The 19,713-nt window shown below is 45.7% G+C and overlaps 1 protein-coding gene across 1 annotated transcript in view; it reads right to left on the minus strand.

Annotated features, from left to right (window-relative positions):
* Nucleotides 1-510: 510 nt before the first annotated feature.
* The window catches only part of LOC120808958 (N-acetyl-beta-glucosaminyl-glycoprotein 4-beta-N-acetylgalactosaminyltransferase 1), a 93,037-nt gene continuing 73,834 nt past the window's right edge, over nucleotides 511-19,713 (minus strand). The window contains exons 8-20 of the mRNA XM_078082759.1: nucleotides 17,144-17,222; nucleotides 10,106-10,172; nucleotides 8,435-8,602; nucleotides 8,033-8,142; nucleotides 7,208-7,308; nucleotides 6,900-6,973; nucleotides 5,316-6,813; nucleotides 4,658-5,037; nucleotides 4,362-4,515; nucleotides 4,164-4,236; nucleotides 3,359-3,512; nucleotides 3,033-3,159; nucleotides 511-2,770 (exon numbers count right to left, since the gene is read on the minus strand). Of these exons, the coding sequence (XP_077938885.1) occupies nucleotides 2,656-2,770; nucleotides 3,033-3,159; nucleotides 3,359-3,512; nucleotides 4,164-4,236; nucleotides 4,362-4,515; nucleotides 4,658-5,037; nucleotides 5,316-6,813; nucleotides 6,900-6,973; nucleotides 7,208-7,308; nucleotides 8,033-8,142; nucleotides 8,435-8,602; nucleotides 10,106-10,172; nucleotides 17,144-17,222 (3,100 nt within the window). The 3' untranslated portion in view covers nucleotides 511-2,655. The remainder of the gene's footprint in view (nucleotides 2,771-3,032; nucleotides 3,160-3,358; nucleotides 3,513-4,163; nucleotides 4,237-4,361; nucleotides 4,516-4,657; nucleotides 5,038-5,315; nucleotides 6,814-6,899; nucleotides 6,974-7,207; nucleotides 7,309-8,032; nucleotides 8,143-8,434; nucleotides 8,603-10,105; nucleotides 10,173-17,143; nucleotides 17,223-19,713) is intronic.

The raw sequence follows: 19,713 nt of genomic DNA on the forward strand, positions 1-19,713 counted from the left end.
GTTTAAATGTCAGCAACATGTTTTTATCCTGACCCAGAATTTACTTTCATTCATAGTTTAGAAAAATATCAAATAGTTGTACTGACAGGTCAGAGTATTTGAGCCACATTCAATTATTTAAAGATGTGAATTTTTTATATATCGTTTTGAAACCCATTGAGTTTTGAACCCAATTGCTGAGAAAAAGAAATCCCAGGAATAAAATGGTCTTCCCATATTTGGTTAGAAATGTTTGCATCACAGAAATAACCACTTTGTTTGCGAGAGTGTAGGAGGGGGATTTTCCACATTAGCAATATTCATCTTGTCTATCAAAATATTTATGTACTTTAATAGTTTTTATGTGTTTAACCATGCAACCGCTGTTGGTCTACAGGTATGTGCTGTATGTTTATAAGTGGAGCACCACCGTGTGGTCAGATAAGGCATAGAGCTGTTTGAGGTGAGATCTTTCTCAAATGTAGAATATTAATAATAGAACAGAGAAAAAAATACACCTGAAAAATTACCTGGACGTAAGCATAAAATTTTATTTGCAAAAAACCCCAACAAATTAAAATAAAAATTACAATACATTCTTAAAACCTTTTCTCTACAAAACAATTTCACAGAAATTACCTTGGAATGTATATTCCTATTTTCCATGTTATGTTATGTTTCATAAATATATGTACACATATGTATATTTAATATATACATATACATATACATATATATATATATATATATATATATATATATATATATATATATATATATATATATATATATACATATATATTTAATGTGATTCTTTAAATAGTCCCATGTCAATGTTAAATGACGTACAGTAGACTCTTCCTGTAGAGGCAAAGAAAGGGTCTTGGAGGGCATTTTGACAATCATATAGTCAACAACAGATCATTAACTTTCCTCCATATGTGTGTCCAGCCTTGAGCCCTCAAGCCACTCTCCATCAATAGAAGTACCGTGTTGCATAAACAGAGGCATTAGGGGCCCGGCCTCCGGCCAAAACGAATGGGAGCAGGTGGGGTCCCGCTGAAGTGCAGCTGCCAGTGAGTCTCCATCACACCTCCGGATTTCACTCAGTAGTCAAGTACCATGTCCGCATATCTCACCAAAAGGGCAACTGGCTTGATAGACCCCTCCTTCCTGCTTCTAAGGTAATTCCACAAAAACACACCGACGCGTCTTTGTAATCCGCTGAAGAGAACCGTGTTTCCTTCTTTTAGAGTTTATCTGAATTTACAATGACATTACAGCCTGCTAATAAATAACCTCAATGAGTCCCGTCTGTCGCTGCCCTCTTCTGTCATTAAAGTAGTTTAAAAACTGCCTGCAGCCAAACCCTGATAAAGGCACACATTTGTGAAACCACCATGCCTTGCCACCTTGTGTCCCAACACATGAACCGATCCCGCTTCTGTTTGAGCTTCATACAAGCTTTAAAGCAGAGTAAATGTAAATGTTTCTCCGTAGCTAAGCATCCCCCGTCTCTGTGCTATTTCTTTAACATGAGAAAAAGATAGCGTGCGTGACAATGTGAAATGTAATGCCAAAAGCTGCCGCTGCTGTTCTCCTAATAAAGTTTTATGTTCCAGTGACAATGAGGTTAAACACGTGGAGGGAATGAAGGATTCTGTCAGTAGAGTTGAAATAGGTAAACCGTTTACAAATTCAGTGTTTTAGAACAGGAAATAGCACCCCAAATGTTAGTGCGTCCAGACTCAGTGAGGACAAATACCGAAATAATAATAGCAGAAAATGATATCAATTATTAACGAAGTTAACGAAACAAAATTGAATCAATTGTATCCGATAGCTAGGTGTAGAACATAAAACGCAAATACACAAATTTGCATGACATTGAAACAGAAAGAGGGCTGCAATGAGTTGTAGATAAAAAAAGAATACGGAGGGATAAAGGGACAGAAATAGATATAAAGATGACAAATCTGTCATCATCCTTTTGAGGGGCTTTTCTGATCCACAACTTTTCTTTGTCAATATCAGGAGAATGCAGCACCGTGGTCATAATTCTATCCAACAGGTAGAGGTTGATGTATTTAGAAACTATTTTACCAAAGACACAGTTCGTCTACGACGGAAACCTACTCCACCGCGTCCGGATGTATTTGAGTAACACGTCGACACACATTCTATTGGGCCCTCACGAGAGAGCGTGTTAGAAAAAAAGATCTTAGGTTGCCATCACATCTCCTGGTTAGAAAAAAGGTGCTTTCTGTCATCTTAAGCACACGCAAGCGGCGACACACTCACATACAACTATATGTATGTATATATATATATATATATATATACACACACACAGCTATTTTCCAGTCTGTCTGAAAACATTGCACCAAAAAAAGGACAGAGAGAAGCAGAAGAACAATACTTCTCTCTGTACAGTAGTTCAGTCAGTGAGGCTGAAGTGACGACTCAGGTCGATCTGCGTAAACGGCCGGCTTTTAAAGTTCAGATTTAGACTCCTTGTTTCCTCGTGGGTTTACAAGTTTACAAGAGGAGCTGATGGAGAAGCAAAGGCATCCCTGAAAGGAGTTCAGGCAGTGAGCGAGCTCCCACGGGTCCCTCGCTCTCTCACACGTTGTGGATCTGCAGGTAGATTCAGAATCCTCACGCCAGAAGGGGGCGCTATCCCTTCGGAGTTTTCTTATTCTGCGCATTCCACATGCCCCGTTTGGAGTGGTAGTAGTGGAAGAAGTTCCTCAAACGCAGTCTCTCTACCTCTAAACCGTTCTGCAGTACCCTGGAGGGGGGCGGGAGGGAAGAACGACGCGTTAAAACGTGGTTCAAATTCAGCATATAACTGCACCAACAATTAGTAGCAGCAGACATTCCTGACTGAGGGCTTGCAATATTCCTCGTGCTGATATTCCTGCCCTATCTACATCTAATATTTTGTCCCAACAGTAATATGCAGCCTGACACAATCTGGTACAATACAATGTCGACTGTTGAAATACCAGTATTCAGTGCAGGCCTATTGTGTTGGCTTGTCGCTGGGTTACCTGTCCAGCAGCTCCCAGTCCTCTCCACCCCAGCGGTCTTTGAATTCCTCCGTGTTCATCCCTCCAATCTTCTCAAAATCAGACTTGTAGATTCCAAACAGGCCAAAGCCGTTCACCTCCCAGTAACCTGTGAAGAGAACAGAACGTTCTTTAATAGGAAACACTGGTCCCGGTGCGCGCTGTTGTAAGTAACGTTTCTCCGGCGACAGCGCGGTCTGAAACTAGGGAATGACTCGACGCGTGAAACTACAAAAAACTTGAATATTCCTGGATGAGCGCTGACGTTTTGCCTACGTGCGTGTGCAGTGTTTGTGCGCGCGTGTTACCATCAGGCTCCTGTGGTGAGCTGCCGCAGCCGAGTCTCATGACGATGGGAGCGAAAGCGAGGCGTCCCTCCACGCAGTGCTTCCTGATGCTCTCCAAGATGTTGAGAGGGAAGTGGATGTGCAGATCACACAGGAACACAATGCTGTGACTATCCTGCAAAGGTAAAAAACACACATGCACACAAACATTTGTTATATGGAAACACTCAGAATCTTACATTTTAGTGTGTGTGGATTAGTCTGTGTGCGTTTATATTGGCCCAATGGATTTTTCAGGATGAAAGAAAGTGTGGGCTCAGTATCCGTTGCTTGGCTTCCCTTCCAGAACCTGAAGGTCCTTTCAGGCGTGAGTGACGGCCGCCCGTCATCCCGCCAAACGGCAGCCCGACACTTGACTGACGGATCAACGTCTGTCCATATTTCCACTCGCTTCACACCCCTGGGTGGGCGAGTGTGCATGCGGGCGACAGGTTGACAGCCGGAAAGCGGCGCACGGGCAGAGGAACGCACACGGATGTGACAGAGATGGCCCACACGTGACTGGGGAAAAGCAGCTAACCGTTCAAGCCGTTCCCTGTCATGCATAGCGGGGCGGGACGGGGACGGGGAGAGGGGGGGGGGAAGAGGGGCGAGATCCGTGACAGACTGGTCAAGCGGCTTTGTGTTAATTATGCATGCGTGTTCTTCCTGTCCCGTCCATCAGTAGAGGTCACGCGGGTCAGCGTGAGTGGCTGACCTTCGGTGAGTGTGTTCTTCCTGTCGGCTTGCATATTGTTTATCTTGTGTCTGTGTGTGTTGCGCAAACCTCAATGGTGTCCACTCCGATCTGCAGTCCTGCTGAGCGCTCAAAGTTCCCTTCTCTCCTTAGATACTCGTATCTGTCAAACCAAAAACACACATATACATATGTGTATTAATACACACTATATGGTCTAAAATATTTCAAAATACATTTTAGAGCCCATACAGGCTTATCGTGTCTCACACACACACATACACACACCTTGGTACAGTGCTCTCTCTTAGTGCCTGCTCCACGTCCATGTCTTCACTCTCAAAGTCGACAATTATGATGTTGAAATTGTCATCCTTTGTCTGGTGATGAAGGTTCTCCATGTCAGAGATGAACTGTTGTACCCAGCGAGCCTGGTTTTTCACTGAAGGACAGAAGGAACATAAGGGATGGACGGCAATTAAGACAGATCACAGAGAAATGATTATTTCCCCTTCGTTCATTTTTTGTTTTATTTTAATTGTGGTTATTTCAAAAGTTTCAAAAGTGAACAAAAGTGGACTTACCGGGCACCACAAAGTGCACCATGACATCTTTCCTCCACTGCAGCATGACCGGCTGGCAGAGGAGAGGCTTGGCATAGGCGGTGCTCCAGGCGGTCGCCGCGGGCCGTACCAGCGACCTGGCGGAGGGCGGGGGCGGCGGCGAGTCGAGGCTGGACGTGGCGGCCGACGGGGCCGGAGCCGGCGCCGAGGCCGGAGCAAAGTCGGTGTTCTCGAGACTCTCCTCGCCTTGCCTGCCGCGATGCAGCAGCAGGTAAATGTACTCCGACAGACGCACCACGCTGCGGCCTCTCTCCATCAGCTCCAGCTCCACGAGGTAGCGGTTCCCTCTCGCCGAGTCGCGCCGCTTCTCAACGTTGACTATTCGCAGCAGGGTGTAGATTCTGCGGCAAAGACGGAGGGGTAGGGGGAAATTAAAAGGGAAGAAAATGAAAACAGCGCCAGGCTGCTTTTTTTTCCTTTTTTTTTTTTTACAAATGACATCAATGTCTGCGAGCGCCGCTGAAGGAAATGGTAATCGGCACAGAGGGGACGACTAACATGAAGTCAAAGCACCGCGACACGACCAATGTGGCTTCCTTGTTGGGATAACAAGCCACGGGGGAAACATAAACAGCCTTTCGGCGTCACATCATTCCCACTGCCTCCCCTTCATCCTCACCCTCCATTGCGCTCGTTGAGCTTCTCCATGTACTGCGCCAGCACGTCCACCACCTCGCTCTCCGCCAGCTGGAGGTTGCCCGACACGTTGCAGCGCAGGTCATTCCAGTCGGAGCGCAGCAGCTCAAAGTCCATGGGATTGACCGAGAAGGTCCTCTGCCAGTTGATGCTCTCCTCGGCCCAACCCGGCCGAGCCTCCACCTCCTCGTAGCTGTATTCCGACATCTCGCCCTCCTCGGGTTCTGGTTCTGGTTCCGGCTCGGGGTCAGGCTCGGGATTAGAGCGGCTTGTGTCCGGGTTGGCGAGTTCTGGCGGGTTGGCGTCCGGTAACGGCTGCTGATGGGACTCTGTGATTTCGGATGTCCTGAGGTAAGAGGTGACCCGTGTTTGACCTAGGAGTGTGTTTTCTGTGGCGTTTACTGGAGGGGGCTCTTGGTGATGGGACGGAGGGGTTTCACCTTTACTAGCAACATCAGCCGCGGCCGTAACCTTTAAGCCCCGGCGCTCCCCTTTCCTCTTGCTATTCTCCGGTAGCTTTGCTCCTGCTGCCCTGCTGTCAGACTTGTGTGGACCTTCATCCTGCATGTTGATGCTTCCATTGTGGGTTAATGTCTTGCCCTCTTTTGGGGGGGTGTTGGGCCAATGCCGAGGGGCACTAACAAGACTTCTACTTCTTGTTACGCGCCCTTGTTTGGACCCCAGGTTAACCAGCCTTGTGGTCTTGCCGGTTTGGTACAGAAAGACCCCCGGGAAGACCTCTCTAGGGTGGCGGGAAGCCCTCTCCTCCCTCCTCTCGCGTCGCTGCTCCCTCTCCCTGTCCTTCTCCCTCTCCTTGGCAGGTCGAGGCCTGGTGATGTAGATCTTGTTCTCCTCCCTCTTCTCCTTGTTTCCGGCCAGCCTCTTGTTGTCATGGCGGTTGTTGCTGTGGGCGGAGTTGCTGAGGATCTGCTTGGCTCGGCTGGCAAGGGCAGAAAGGGAGGACTTTTGGGGGAAGAGGAGCGAGGACTTGCTCAGTTTGGCCAGTGTTTCAGGTCCTTTCTCTCCTCCGGTTGCCCCTCCTTTCCTGCCAGGGCTCAACTCCGCAGGACCGGTGCGGATCCAGGTCAGGGAGCGGCCGCGGACCACACCGTCCTTGTCGGGCTGGAGCAGCCCGGCAGGGTTCTCTTCAAGCCCCTTCCCGGCGTCCTGTCCCGTGTTTGTGCGATCTCTCCCCCAGTCTCTATCCACATCCCTTCCCGCCTGCGCATCTCTGTGAGGAAAATGTCTCTTTTCTCTTCTGTGTGTGATGCTGTTAACTGCTCCCTCCTCCTCTTCATCGGGGTCCACCTCCTCTTCTCGCCCCTCTCTAGCAGCCGGCGTTGGCGCAGGCTTCGAGTGCTGATGGGAGGGGTAGGAGGTGCGGCTGGTCTGGCTGGGATGAGAGGGCTTCTTGGCCGACTGTGTGCCAACAATCTCTTCCTCGTCCTCTACATCTACCATCTCCTCTTCGTCTAAGAAATCTGTAGATATTAACACACGGTTGAAACAGAGTGTGTGTGTGTGTATTGTACAGTGTGTAAAGTGTGTGTTTGGTCTGTTAGTTTACCATCTGGATTTGGGAAGAAGAAGGGCCTGTCATCTTCCTCCTCATCCATCTTCATGTATTTGTAGAACCCAAACCTGGCAGACACAAGAGGAGGCAACACGCACCCGTTTACACGCACAAGCCCTCGCATTGAAAGCAGGTTGATGTTTCAATGTGCCTTTTCAGCATAATAGACTTAATCAAGTTGGTGAGAGGTCGAATGAATCAATGCCATCGAATTCACCGACACTTCAGTGTGCACAATGTATGCAAACCAGAGACAAATGATCCGTTTTCTCTGCATGAGATGAAAGCAATAATGTCCTTACTTCTCCAAATAGATAGGGGACTCTCTGTAGAAACACTTGTTCTCTCGCTCCATGTGGGTGAGACGTGTGAAGTCATTGGGGTAGACGAAGGACAGATAGACCTGAAGAAAAATAGAAAATTCAATAACATCAGAAAATACTTGTAAGGCGATTCATTCTTATTAATGAAGTACTCTATAAGGATCATATTAATACCAGGATTGAATCAAATCAGCCTCTTGCACTTTGTTGGGCTTTAGGTTTGATACAATGATTCCTGTCAAATCTATAAAGGGATTTGCTTTGTTGTGTGGCTCTAATTTCCACTTCATCTCTGCAGCCACTGCAGTAACACCTGTTGTCCTGAAGGGGGGAGCAGCACTCTGCTCCCTCAATGTGGTGAAATGACCAAACCAGCATTGGCCCAGCTTCTCTGCTCTTTCCTTCTCTTGCCCGTTGACCTGAATATTATGCAAAGTCTGCAGGGGGATACTTTTTAAGCAAGGTAAAATACTACTATCATGAGAGTCACGTTAATTCAGATCAGCCCGTAGGTCAAAATTTAGAACTCACTCACACACAAGCAAGCAAGCAAGCAATTTGACGTTGCCAATGTGATGTGATTAATAGATGCGTATTATAGGTTTGGCTTGAATTATGGTTATTAAAAAGGTTGAGAAAGTATTGTAGAAGTCTAGTATTCCTTCATCATGGTGTGTATTTGCGTAGCGAAAATATAAAGATTTATTTGCATTTTTAAAATAATGATGTTCTAAAATGTGTGTGAAAGAGGCAGTGTTGAAATGACAGCAGGGCCTTTTCAGGTCAAAAGGGCTGGTGACTTACAAATTGCAGACCCTGGTATCGGGCGATGGGAAAATCTTTGACGACGTATGTTGGGGAGTAGAGGCATGCCGGCAGAACATTTTCCAGTCGGGAGCGGTCGATCATCGGAGCTGTGGAGATGGGAGGAGGAGAGAAGTGGAGTTAAATATTTGAGATCTAACTGGGTGGGATTCTGCTTTCCAAAAAACTTGAGTCAAAAAGGTGGGAAATGAAAAAAAATAGGAACAAAACACACACAAAAGGAACACAGCGAAATGACAAAAGTCCTAATGCAGCTAAACCGACAGCCAAGGGGGGGGGGGGGCTGTGAGCCAGACAGTCCATCGGTGAGATGAGAAAATGACAGGCAGGAAAAATCAGGATGAAGAAAAAAAAGGGGGGGGGGCAGCCTGTTGGATTTACTGCTGTAGAAGGTGTCCCTGGGGTCCGGCTTCAGCATGTCCGCGCCGTGCTGCGTGGCGCCGCCTCCCCCCCGCAGGCTCCGGGGCCGAGCCTCCGCGGGGAGGCGGCCGTGACTGGCCACGGTCTGGGGGATGTGGTCCACGCTGTTCATCTTCAGATCCGACTCGTCTGAAAAAGCACAGAGGTGATGTAGCGTCGGTAAAAGGCGAAGATCAGTTTTTTTGTGTTTCGATTTAATCCTGCACCCAACGTTTACGTCAGCGGCGGAAGGATAATAACACGAATCTCTATCGACCATGAAACGGCGAGGAACAGGAAAAAAGAAAAGACAGGTTTCCTCTTCTTTCTTTTTAAGGGAGGCAGCGGAGCCGAAGATGAGGTGAGGATCAGAAAGAAAGTTGGTGGGAAAGAAATAACAGAACAGAGTCATAAATATACCAATCGATAGCAGAGGAGGAGGGAGAGCACCTGTGATTAATGGCATGTCAGGCGCAAGGGCTGATGGGAGGAGTGCTATATGATTAACGTGGCGGTCAGCGTCATTTTCCGGGTGGAGTTTGCCCATTTAATGTGTCTGTCTCGCAACGGAACACCGAGAAAGCCTCTTTTGTTTCTTCCAACAATAAGACATCTGCTGATCACACACCTGGTTTAACTGACGAGAAGCAAACCAAGAAGACCACGAAGCTCTCGCTCTCTTCTTCTGATTACCTTCTATCGTGTTACACGGGTGTAGTTGTGTTTCAACAAAAGAAACAATAGTGTTTTGTTTCCAGATGGTACGGGTATTGAAACTGCATCTGGCTATAACTCTGAATGACCTCATCGTTTGGAAAATGCATTTGAAACTTCTCTTAAGAAATTTAAAGGGTACTTTATTTGCTGATGTTTGTTTGTTTGTTAATATATTTGTTGAAATTAGCTTTAAATTCCGAAAGTGATCAGATAATGAAATTGTTAAAGCGGTTTCTCTGTGTCAAACAGGAAGGAAAAAATATATATATTGTACCATGACAAAATGTAACCCAGTATAATGGCGAGCGTCACATCCAGGGAGGGGTCGTGATGGATGGGCGGAGGGAGACAGATGAGGACACGTTAATGTTTAAATCCAGCAAGTGACCTCATAAACTGTACAAGGCCTCCTTCTTGTCACACGGCCCACACGGCAACCTGCAGACAACATCTCCCTCTGAGCAAGCTGGCATTTTCCCTCGTTAACGACGCCGAACCCCTGACACAAATCCCACAGATATTCTTGGAGTTCTAGAGGTTAGACTAGGAGCTCGTGCTCTCATCTCTGCTTTGACTGGAACCTAAAGAGAAAAATAAAGATTCTAATTGTTCTAATTCTAATTGATTCTAATCTTCTCTTCGTGTTGTACTCCCGACGGCACAATCCCCAACTAAATGTGATACAAGAGAAAATTAGGATTTTCAATCAGCATCGAGTTTTAAAGATTAACACATCTGGATTCAAAAGGCTAGTTCTGTGACAAACTACTGACTTTCTATTCTGTGTCACTGAGCAAAAGGAATAACACGATCATCGCAGAGTGCTATGAGTATCTTGGCAGTGAACCACACAATTTTAGAAAAATAATCATGGAATGTATTTCATGTGGAGGACAAGGAGCTTTTCATGCAGCACATCGGGAGGAGAGTCCTGACCTGTGTACAGGGAGATGTAGGCCGAGTCGATCACTTCATACTTCAGACCAGGCAGGAACGGACGCCACTGTGTGTGAAGGCAGAGAGGGGAAAAATATATATATTTTTAAATACACGTCAACGCACGTGGGAAGTATAAAGGTGAGCAGAACTCATCCGTCATCGTTATTGCTCGCTAAACGGTGACAGCGCTCTGTGTTATGGAGCTTAGCGGCATCGCGGGATTGATCTGATGCCGTGTTTCCGTGTGAACACGCTTAGGCCGAGAGAGGGAGAAAGGAAGAGTGGCACGTGAGCAGACAATACAAAACACAAAAAAGTGAGGACCCTCAAGGAGAAAAGAAAACTATTAAAAAAAAACAGACAGTGAGCAGAGTGAGAACAGAGCCGTGACAAGTAGGTGTGAAGAGGAAGTTCTAGTAATGACCCGAAAACAGAGAGAAGCGTGGGGGAGGAATAAGGAGAGAGAGAGAGAGAGAGAGAGAGGCAACAATTTGTTTAAATAGATTTCACAATTACTACGTCACTTCTGGTTACCAAGGATATAATGGCAGGAGACAGGTCATTTTCCGGCCCTCGGGTTGAGAATACTAATATAAGCATCCTCCTTAGGCCCATGCAAATACCTCCATGTGTGTATGTAACACACACACACACACAGAGTTAAATTTCTCCTGTATATCTGCTACTGCTCCACACCTGACAGGTGCAGACAGAAGCACACGTACCCTAACAAGTGCACATAGCGAAGAACGACACACGAGGACACATGCTGGGTGCCAGCAGGGAGCAGCTCAACGGGCCAGCAGAGGCTTTCTGCACGGTGGAGTTATTTTGGGGCGACTGTCTTCAAGGTCGAGGCAGACTGCTGTCAAAGCCCGACTCAACACACAGCGAACGGAGAGGAGACCAAGGTTTGGTTTCACTCGACAAAACTGCTCAACAATCTCAAATTGGACTTTAATTTAAACAAGTTCATTCTTGAAATTGAAAGCAGGGGTTTGAATAAAGAAAAACATTCCTCTTTTGTTTTTTTTCTGGTGTCACCCACACGTCTTATTACAACAGCTGATTGGTTGGCTGCTTTGATGCACAATTAAAAATACATGCAGGAAGCGGTCCTAGTTTGACAGTGGGCTGCTTCAGCTGCACGCAGGGAGAGGGTTAATAAAAGGGTCCATGCTTTTGTCAATAAAGCCAGACACTCTGGCTCCGTCACATCGGCCTCGAGAGCACTCGAGATGCTGCAAGTGGACCCGCTTGGTCTAATTTAAAGTTGTGCAGCATTTCCCTGTTCATTGTCGGGCCGCATAAATTCTCTGATACATTCCTCCAAGAGAAGTATTGATCTCGAGCGCACGTGCATCTTCTGTGTGCTCATACAAAAAGCATTCATCTATGTGTGTGTTTGCAATTGCACGGCTATCTTTGTGCGTGTGAGCTATTGTGGGTACCCTGTGTGAAATAGCGTCGACAGGGAGCAGCAGGAAGAAGCAGAGGCCTGCGAGCTGGCCACATAAGTTCAACGGAGAGGATAGAAAATCAATACCTGAGGGGAAATGGTAAAAAGTGGAAAAAAAGAACAATCGCAACAGGCAGCCGGAAGGGGAGTTTCATCATGTTTCTCCATTCCAGGACCACCTGGTGACATATGAGCTTTGGGTGTTGTTTTTCCGAACAAAGAAGGTGTTGCTCCAACTTACAAAAAGAGCGCGTTGGTTTGGTACATAATAAACAGAGCTGCACGCACACACTGACAAGTTGAAACTATCCCACATTGCATTCTAAGGATTTCAGGTAGAATAAGCTCAAATTAAATCAAACGCTTCCTGGTAGCAAAGCATTTATCTGAGGTAAGTAGTCTAACTAAATGTACTACTAAATGTAGTTATTAAGGCTAATGCACCACATAAGTGCTCTAAATATCGAGGAATAAAACCTGAAGTTCCAACTATGTAACATTAAAGGTGATTTGACAAGACTTAAAAGTAAACACAATTTACTCTTCAAAAGTTGATCGTGCCCAGCATTGATGATTACGTGACCTTGGTTAAGTGAAAATATGTATTTGTGAAAAAAGATTTATTTCCAGTAGGAGTGAATAGACACGGAAGAGAGAGAGAGAGAGAGAGAGAGTTCTCAGAGTTGTGGTTAAGTTGAAAGGAAAGGGGGGAATAAAACAGCTTTGATTGTTGAGGTGACTTAATTGAGAGCGCCACGTTGCCAGCAGACCAATAAATCCTTTTCTGTATAAGAAATATAAAGCGACCAAGCTCACGCCGACCACATTTGAATGTTTGTCTCTCTGTCGCCTCTGGTTTGGTTAAAACGATGCACCTTTTATTCTGGTGCACAGAATGTCACTGCAGCAGCGATTTGTGTGATGAGCAACCAGCAGCTGTCAGACTCGTGTGAGATGTGTTCTGTGTGATCTGACTCATAGCCGCTGTCATGGTAACAAATATTATGAATAATACAAGCAATACTTCCACATCGGTGACAAAATGCCCGTTCGCTGTTTGACAAAGATTCAGATGAGAAGATCGACTCTGCTCTGGTGCTTGTTATGTAAATATGAAGCTACCTGCAGCAGCCGCTTAGCTTAGCTTAGCATCAAGGCTCAGCGGTGGATAAGTCTCTATGAATGTTATGTGGAACTCGACATGTCTGAAATATGTTTTGTAGTATTGGATCATCTGAAACTGACCTTCTATTGTGTTATTTCACTCAGAGAAAAACAAAGCTGAGACATTTGACGTTTGTGAAAAATGGAAAACCTGAGGGACTTCTGGCAGATTGAGCTCACTCGACAACACAACACAAACTGTGCTGTCGGAATAACTGCAGTCTTTTTGGGGCCTGTAGCTAGCGCCAGCCAAACTATGTGGAAAAGTAAAACATTTTTCCATACATGCTTATATTTTGACAACTCAACTCATGTGTTTATGTCTTTTAATAAATGAAAGGGTTTTTGTTTCTTTTCTCAACAATAGGGGAACAATACGTGAGATGACAATGACGAGAAAAAGCTCCATCTTCTCACACCATGCAAGAAAAGTTATGACAGCTTCGGTGGGGAGAGAGAGAGAGAGAGAGAGAGAGAGAAACAAAGTTTGAGTTTAAACGTCGGCGGTAACGGAACGCGTGTGGCGCCGGCCGCGTGACGGCAGCTTTAGAGAGAGACAGCGTCAAGGAGACGCTCCTGACAGCTCGTCCCAGCAGACACGTCCCCCGGAGCACCGAAGACACAGAAGACTGCAGCCGTTGGATGCTCTTCTGATACGGTGGTGGAAGCTGAATGCAATGAAAGTCGACAAGGACGCAGAGAGTGAAGAAGAAGAGACGAAAAAAAGGGGGGACGGAAACAAAAACTACAACGACTAGAAGCTGGTGACTGATTATGCTCTTATTCCAATTGACAGCTAAGCAGCGGCAAACACTTATATGACGCTCTATTCGCTGTCACGCTGTGACAACGCCGGCTGGTTTTTTTTCCCCGTGTCACATCCTGTCTCGCCCCGGGGACAAAAGGACCAACATTCAAAGAGAGGGGAGGTGGTGGATACGGTGAAGGGCTGTTTCTACATTGAATTATACGTTAGCCGTAGTCTCTCAAACGTTTCAGAAAGACGAATGAGGCAAAATGTCGACGCAGTGCGACGCGTCTACGACGACGCCAGTTAGGGACGCTAAACACTCTCACTCCATTCAACTAAAAAAAAAAATCCATTCAACTTCTATGACGTGAAAAATGTCCTTGCGCATCTCTCAGGATCCCACTTGTGTGCTCCGCGGCCTCATATTGCTTACTGGAAATGAGAATAAAGGAATATATGTCAAAAATAGCTTTGACAATACTTCACTAAGGCAGCAGAAACCATCTGATGGGAAAATACAATCGGACACATTCGACCTGATATACGCAGAACAATGTACTCCAGAGACTGTAAGCAGCTGGAAGCTAATATGAGTAGGACACAATGAGAAAGGCTAACGTGACACTAAGCAGCTTTATTTTAAAATGTAAAAACATTAACATTAAGAGCACGAAAAGTTGAATTTGAGGAGCGCCTGAGAAAAGCAAACAAAGGAGGAGAGATACGAGCATCAGCATTGGCTCTGAATCCACGTTACGTTTTTATACAAGGGAAATAACACGAATCAGAAGATTATTAAGTTAAATGATGAGCTCTCACCATTGAGAGTAAATGTCCACGTCTTGCACTTTATTATCCTCGTAATGAGAGAGAGCCTGAATGATCACATTAATCATCAGAGTCGCATTGACTGCCACTGATGCTGCTCAGTCTGAGATCTTAACATACGTTAATGTTTGGGAAGGGAAATACAAATGGCTGCATGTTAAAGATACCGTACTAAAAGCTATTAGAAAAAGCCGGAGCGGAAAACATGTACATGTAGTGAAAAACTGGGGCGAAAAATACGACCCAATGCTGAACTACTTGCTTCTCTTCCTTCTCCGCGCCGCCTCCCAATCGCACCGTTTAACCGCAAACTCTCTCCTTCATTCCGTCTCAAGACTGAGCAAGAAACCTTTTCCCTTTCGGCGAGCGAAAAGGTCCCGCGTGTCACTGACAGGGATCCAGGTGACATTTAGGAATCTATTCAGTGCGGTGCCTACCGATTCCTCCGTACTACTTACTAATTCTCTTCCCGTCTCTAATGCCGTTTACCTTCCACCTTCCTGAAGCCATTCACGCAAATCAGAGAGAACAAGGGTTCTCTCGCTTATTCTCTTGCCGAAATGTAACGTCTTGACTGCGCTTGTGCGTTATCCGATATTTACAGCGGCTTGTTTCTTTATAACGAGCGCTGCTAAACAAGTACCTTCCCAGGGGAACAGCTCACCTTTGACCGCGCAATCAGAGCCCGGTACAGAACACCGGAGAAAGAGCCGTGAATCCACACTATCTCCTGTTTAACAAATGAGATCCTGGGCTGCTGCGGATTTATGTGAGCCCTGGGCTTATGCTGTTGTGGGCCGGTCACGGTAAATCTGCTATTTTTGTCAAGGTGTGAAATGTATTCCGCTGCTAAATCACACACAGGGGACTCGCTGAGACAGCACGCGCGCGCACACACACACACACACGCGCGCGCCCACTATCGTGATTTTGCTGCCTGACGTTTATTTGCTTCATTAAAATCGTTTCTACTGGTATAAACCCACTTTGAGGGCCTTGTGAGTAGTTGTCTGAGGAGGGGGGGGGCGGGGTCACAGGGCCACGTGACCTTGAATCACTGGTAGACTCAATCACATGAACACTTTTCTGGATGGTTTGAACGAGAGACATGACAGAGAACTGGAGTACTTCACACAAAGTGCACATAGTTTCAATGCTATGATCTAAGCTCCACTGCAGCATTTTCTACCTTTAATCCATTTCTGAATTGCCGTGTCAACACTGAGGAACAAGACGGAGACACTCTCTGCTCCACACATATTGTATATATTGGTATATACTGTATATATATATATATATATATATATATATATATATATATATATATATATATATATATATATATATTTGATACGTGTGTCATTAGTGTTATTTTGTTTTTGTTGCTGGAAACAGGAGACCACTGAAAGTAAATCATTCATATACATGATTTACTTTCAGGCAGGACATGAACAGTGGTCTGTATTTCTCCAGCAACAAAATAACACTAATGACACTGACATTACATCATTTAGTGAAAAGTGGCCTATTCCACCACGGAGTCCGTCTTCTACAGATTCGTCTCAGTAAAGTTTAATCTGTTTGCCGCTGGGATACGGCGGTCCCAGGCTGTCATTTATTAGTCACACATGCACATCAGCAGATGCATATTCATAACACATCCACACCGACGGCCCGCGGTATCCCATAGCAACGGGATAATACTTCGTAGACCAACAGTTGGTTTCATGCAGCCGCTGTGAGAACATGGATTATTGGAAGTTCTCCGCTGACTTTGGCCAAATTCACCGGACTGGAGGCCCACGTGTCAACATCTGGATCCCTGCCTACCTGTCCCTATCTCACACACACACACACACACACACACACACACACACACACACACACACACACACACACACACACACACACACACACACACACACACACACCCATCACCCCTGTCTACTCCACTCTAAAAAATCTGAGAAACGAGAGAAACACAGAAAAGAGCACAGCAGCAGCACTGGACACAGTGATAAAGGTTGAGAGTGGCTTGAGGAAACACGGTTTAAGAAAAATTAATTAAAAAAAATGACAGGACAGTTTAGAACATAAAGAGCCAGGAAGACACTAACAAGAGCTAATAGGAATACAGGAGGAGAGCAGCCAGGGGCAAGTCACTCCGAGCGATAAAGATAGACTGAGAAGGCAGTGAAAAGCGTTAAACATCCCGGTGCAGAAATGACACAGAAGTTTTGTGAAAGAAGAGAACAACTCCAGCTCTTTTGATGATGATGATCGCCGTGATGGCAATAACCTGGGGCTTGTTAAAAGATTCATTCCACACACACACATACACATACACACAACATCATCCCACCCCCTCAAAGTGCACGCTCACACGAGGCATGTGGGCTCCCGAACTTCATCTGTAAATTAAGCACCACTCATCTTTGAGCCCGCCTGAGGTGCAGAACACCAACACAGAGAGAAATGGTGCAGTGAGAGAGTCGCGGCGAACGGGAGGGAAAACGAAAAGCAAGAGAAGGAGAACAAAAAGCCCTGAGGAGGAGAAATCATTGAGCAGTGCAGTGGGAGAGCGAGATGGTGATGGAAGATCGACGACAGCGCGGCCATTCATGGCCGTTTTGATCAGACGCAGAGAAATGTGGAGCAAAGGAGGGCGAGGAGATCCGCTTCAAACTTCCTTCCTTCCTTCCCTGCATTCGTCAACACCCGCAATACGACTTAAGCACAGGTTAGAAAGTGTCCAATCCAATAACGACTGGGAGGGAAAAGACGTGAAGAAGAAGAGCAAAGTGCCCTCGAGGGATGAGAGGAGTCCACTTACCCCAACCTCCACGTGATCCGAGCCCTTGTCATCCTGCTTGTGAAGGATCTCGAAGTAGTATCGTCTGGATGAGATTAGGCTGAGGGGAGAAAGAGCTATTGTTAGATATTTGATGCTGATGGGGTGGAAAAAAAGGGGAAGGATCTTTCGTTCTTTCCACCTTAGGATCCAGTTATGAGTGGCGAGAAAACCCGAAGCGCAGGCGTGAACAGGTTGAGGTCTCTAAAAACTAAAAGCTATTACAGAGTTTAATGAGACCGCAGTGAAGGAAGGTAAACGGTTTGACTGTAACGGCACAGAATAGTCATAAAAACACATAGCAACTGGACCTGAGAATAGACAGGTTAATCAACCGAGAGTGTAAATCTGTGCTCCAGCCGAGCTGGCAGAAGAGATGGCCGTGAGCCAGGATATTATCTGCCTTCGGTCCTGAAGAAAACACTCTTTCTGAGGAGGTAAATCGATGCTCCACATAAATCGACATTTTACACTTAAACAAGCGCTAGTATTTTTCTGGATCCCCCCGCTTACACCGAGTAAAGATCCGATTTGGAGGTTTACTGCTCAAGTTATTCTCTGCACCGATGAAACACACACACACACACACACACACACACACGAACGCACCAAGCGACAGTTTTATTATCAAAAACACGGCTCTGATAGGCCAGCGTGTGCTGGCGTACGGACGACACCCGAGCTCCACTCGTCACATCGTTAACCCTCCAAGCAGACTCACACATTTCAATACAAAGACATATCGGATAATGTTTTCTACACACACACACACACACTGTACAAATGCCCTTTCTTGTGTACCTTCAATGCATAGAAAAGCTATTCTTGGATGTATAAAATGATTTTGAATCATTAAGAATCTATTTCCGATAAACAAATCAAGATTATTTTAATGGAGTTTTAATACGACGTGTGGTGGCTTTGCTCTGTTTCGCTGGTTTCCTTTTCTCTCTCGTGTGACGGCCTGGTTTATCTCTCCAGTCTATCGGTCTCCGGACACAAACAAAAAGGCTCGTATTCTTTGATTGAGGCCGTGTTTTGAATTGCGAACAGCCCCCGATGAGATAAATCTACGACGCGACAGCAAACAAAAGGAACCTGCTGCACGAGGTTCTCCTTTTTCCTCGGAAAATTGTAGCATGGCTCACAAATTAAACAGATTCGACCTTTTGGTTTACAAAGCTGGCAAAAGGCGGAAGATTTAACAAGTTCCCAGAGTCCGTGGTGACATTTCATCCAGCCAGCATTCCAAAACGGTCACATTGGGAAGCCAGAGACAGCAGCGTTTTGTAGACACGTCTAAGCTTGATAAATGACCACTTGTATCACCCATAAAAGACCCGGCCTTTCCCAATAAAGGCCGACAAAAAAAAAAAAACATACAGTCACAGTGCAGACCCGTTGGCAGTGTGTGTGTCTGCGTTTTTCCTCCCGATGTAGTTGACCGAGTTGAAAGGGAAGGACAAACGGTCGGAGGGGGCGGTCGCGCGCGTTGCTCAACGCACAAACGCCACCGTATCATCCGGCTGCCCAGCGTCCTGTAGCCACTAAATCATTGCAGGTGGTGGAGAGCAGTGACAGTGGGCTAAGGTCACTCTCATAAATAGGGAACGTCTCTCTGTGCAGCTGCTGGAACGGCACTCAGCGGAACCTAAGTGCCTCTCTCAGCTCCTGGCACCCAACGTGCCCTTTCTCCCGCCTTCAAACACAACAACAGCCGAGCCACGATTTGGTAAAAATATAATAAATAACCTACAAAACAGAGTCAAAAAGGGTCATTAGATCAGGTGAAATTTGAATTAACACAATTATTATGTGGGGGAAAAGAAAAAATGATCTGAACCAGAAAGCTGAGGGCAGCATTTAGTCTATTATGAAATATGCAGTCATTGATAACGTGGATATATGTATAAAAAGTGGTTCGCAAAATGTCGCCTTTATTGGAGAACTGAATCTCAATCTCACCATTCGAGCAAATTCTATTTTAAGTTGACGTGTCTTTGTACATCCTAAATTCAGAGGGATTACAGCCTCGGTTTATTGAGTTCCCGGCCCCGAGCAGACAACTGAGGATGGGTTTTAGGGATATTGCTACATTTCCTGACCCTTCATTAGTCGGTTTCAGCCCCTAATCTGACTCCATCTGGGGGATAATCTAATGTCAGAGCTGAGAGGAGGCTGTCTGCCGCCGCAGCGTTTCGGAGCCACAGACAAGGAGGACACTTAGATAAATAAACATTGTACAGATATACACAGAAAATGCATCCTCCACATTGTGTTGACCGTCGACCTTTGGAGAACTTCTATTCCCTCGCCACTTTCAGAAAGCCAAAAACGCACACGAGACCAAAAGCACCTGAAACCAAAGCGCACCTCAGCATCCTACAAAAACTATTTTTGTAAATGCACATCGGAAGACATCTTTATCATAATTTTAGTTTATTTCTGCAGGTGAGACATTTCTTAATTATTTGTCTGCAATGGCAAAAAGGACCTAAAATTAGGTCCTTTTTAGACTTAGCATGTTTTCTATTTCTCTTTTTTTGTAATTG

This window comes from Gasterosteus aculeatus, chromosome X (assembly GCF_964276395.1).
Source record: "Gasterosteus aculeatus chromosome X, fGasAcu3.hap1.1, whole genome shotgun sequence".
Classification (NCBI taxonomy): domain Eukaryota; kingdom Metazoa; phylum Chordata; class Actinopteri; order Perciformes; family Gasterosteidae; genus Gasterosteus; species Gasterosteus aculeatus.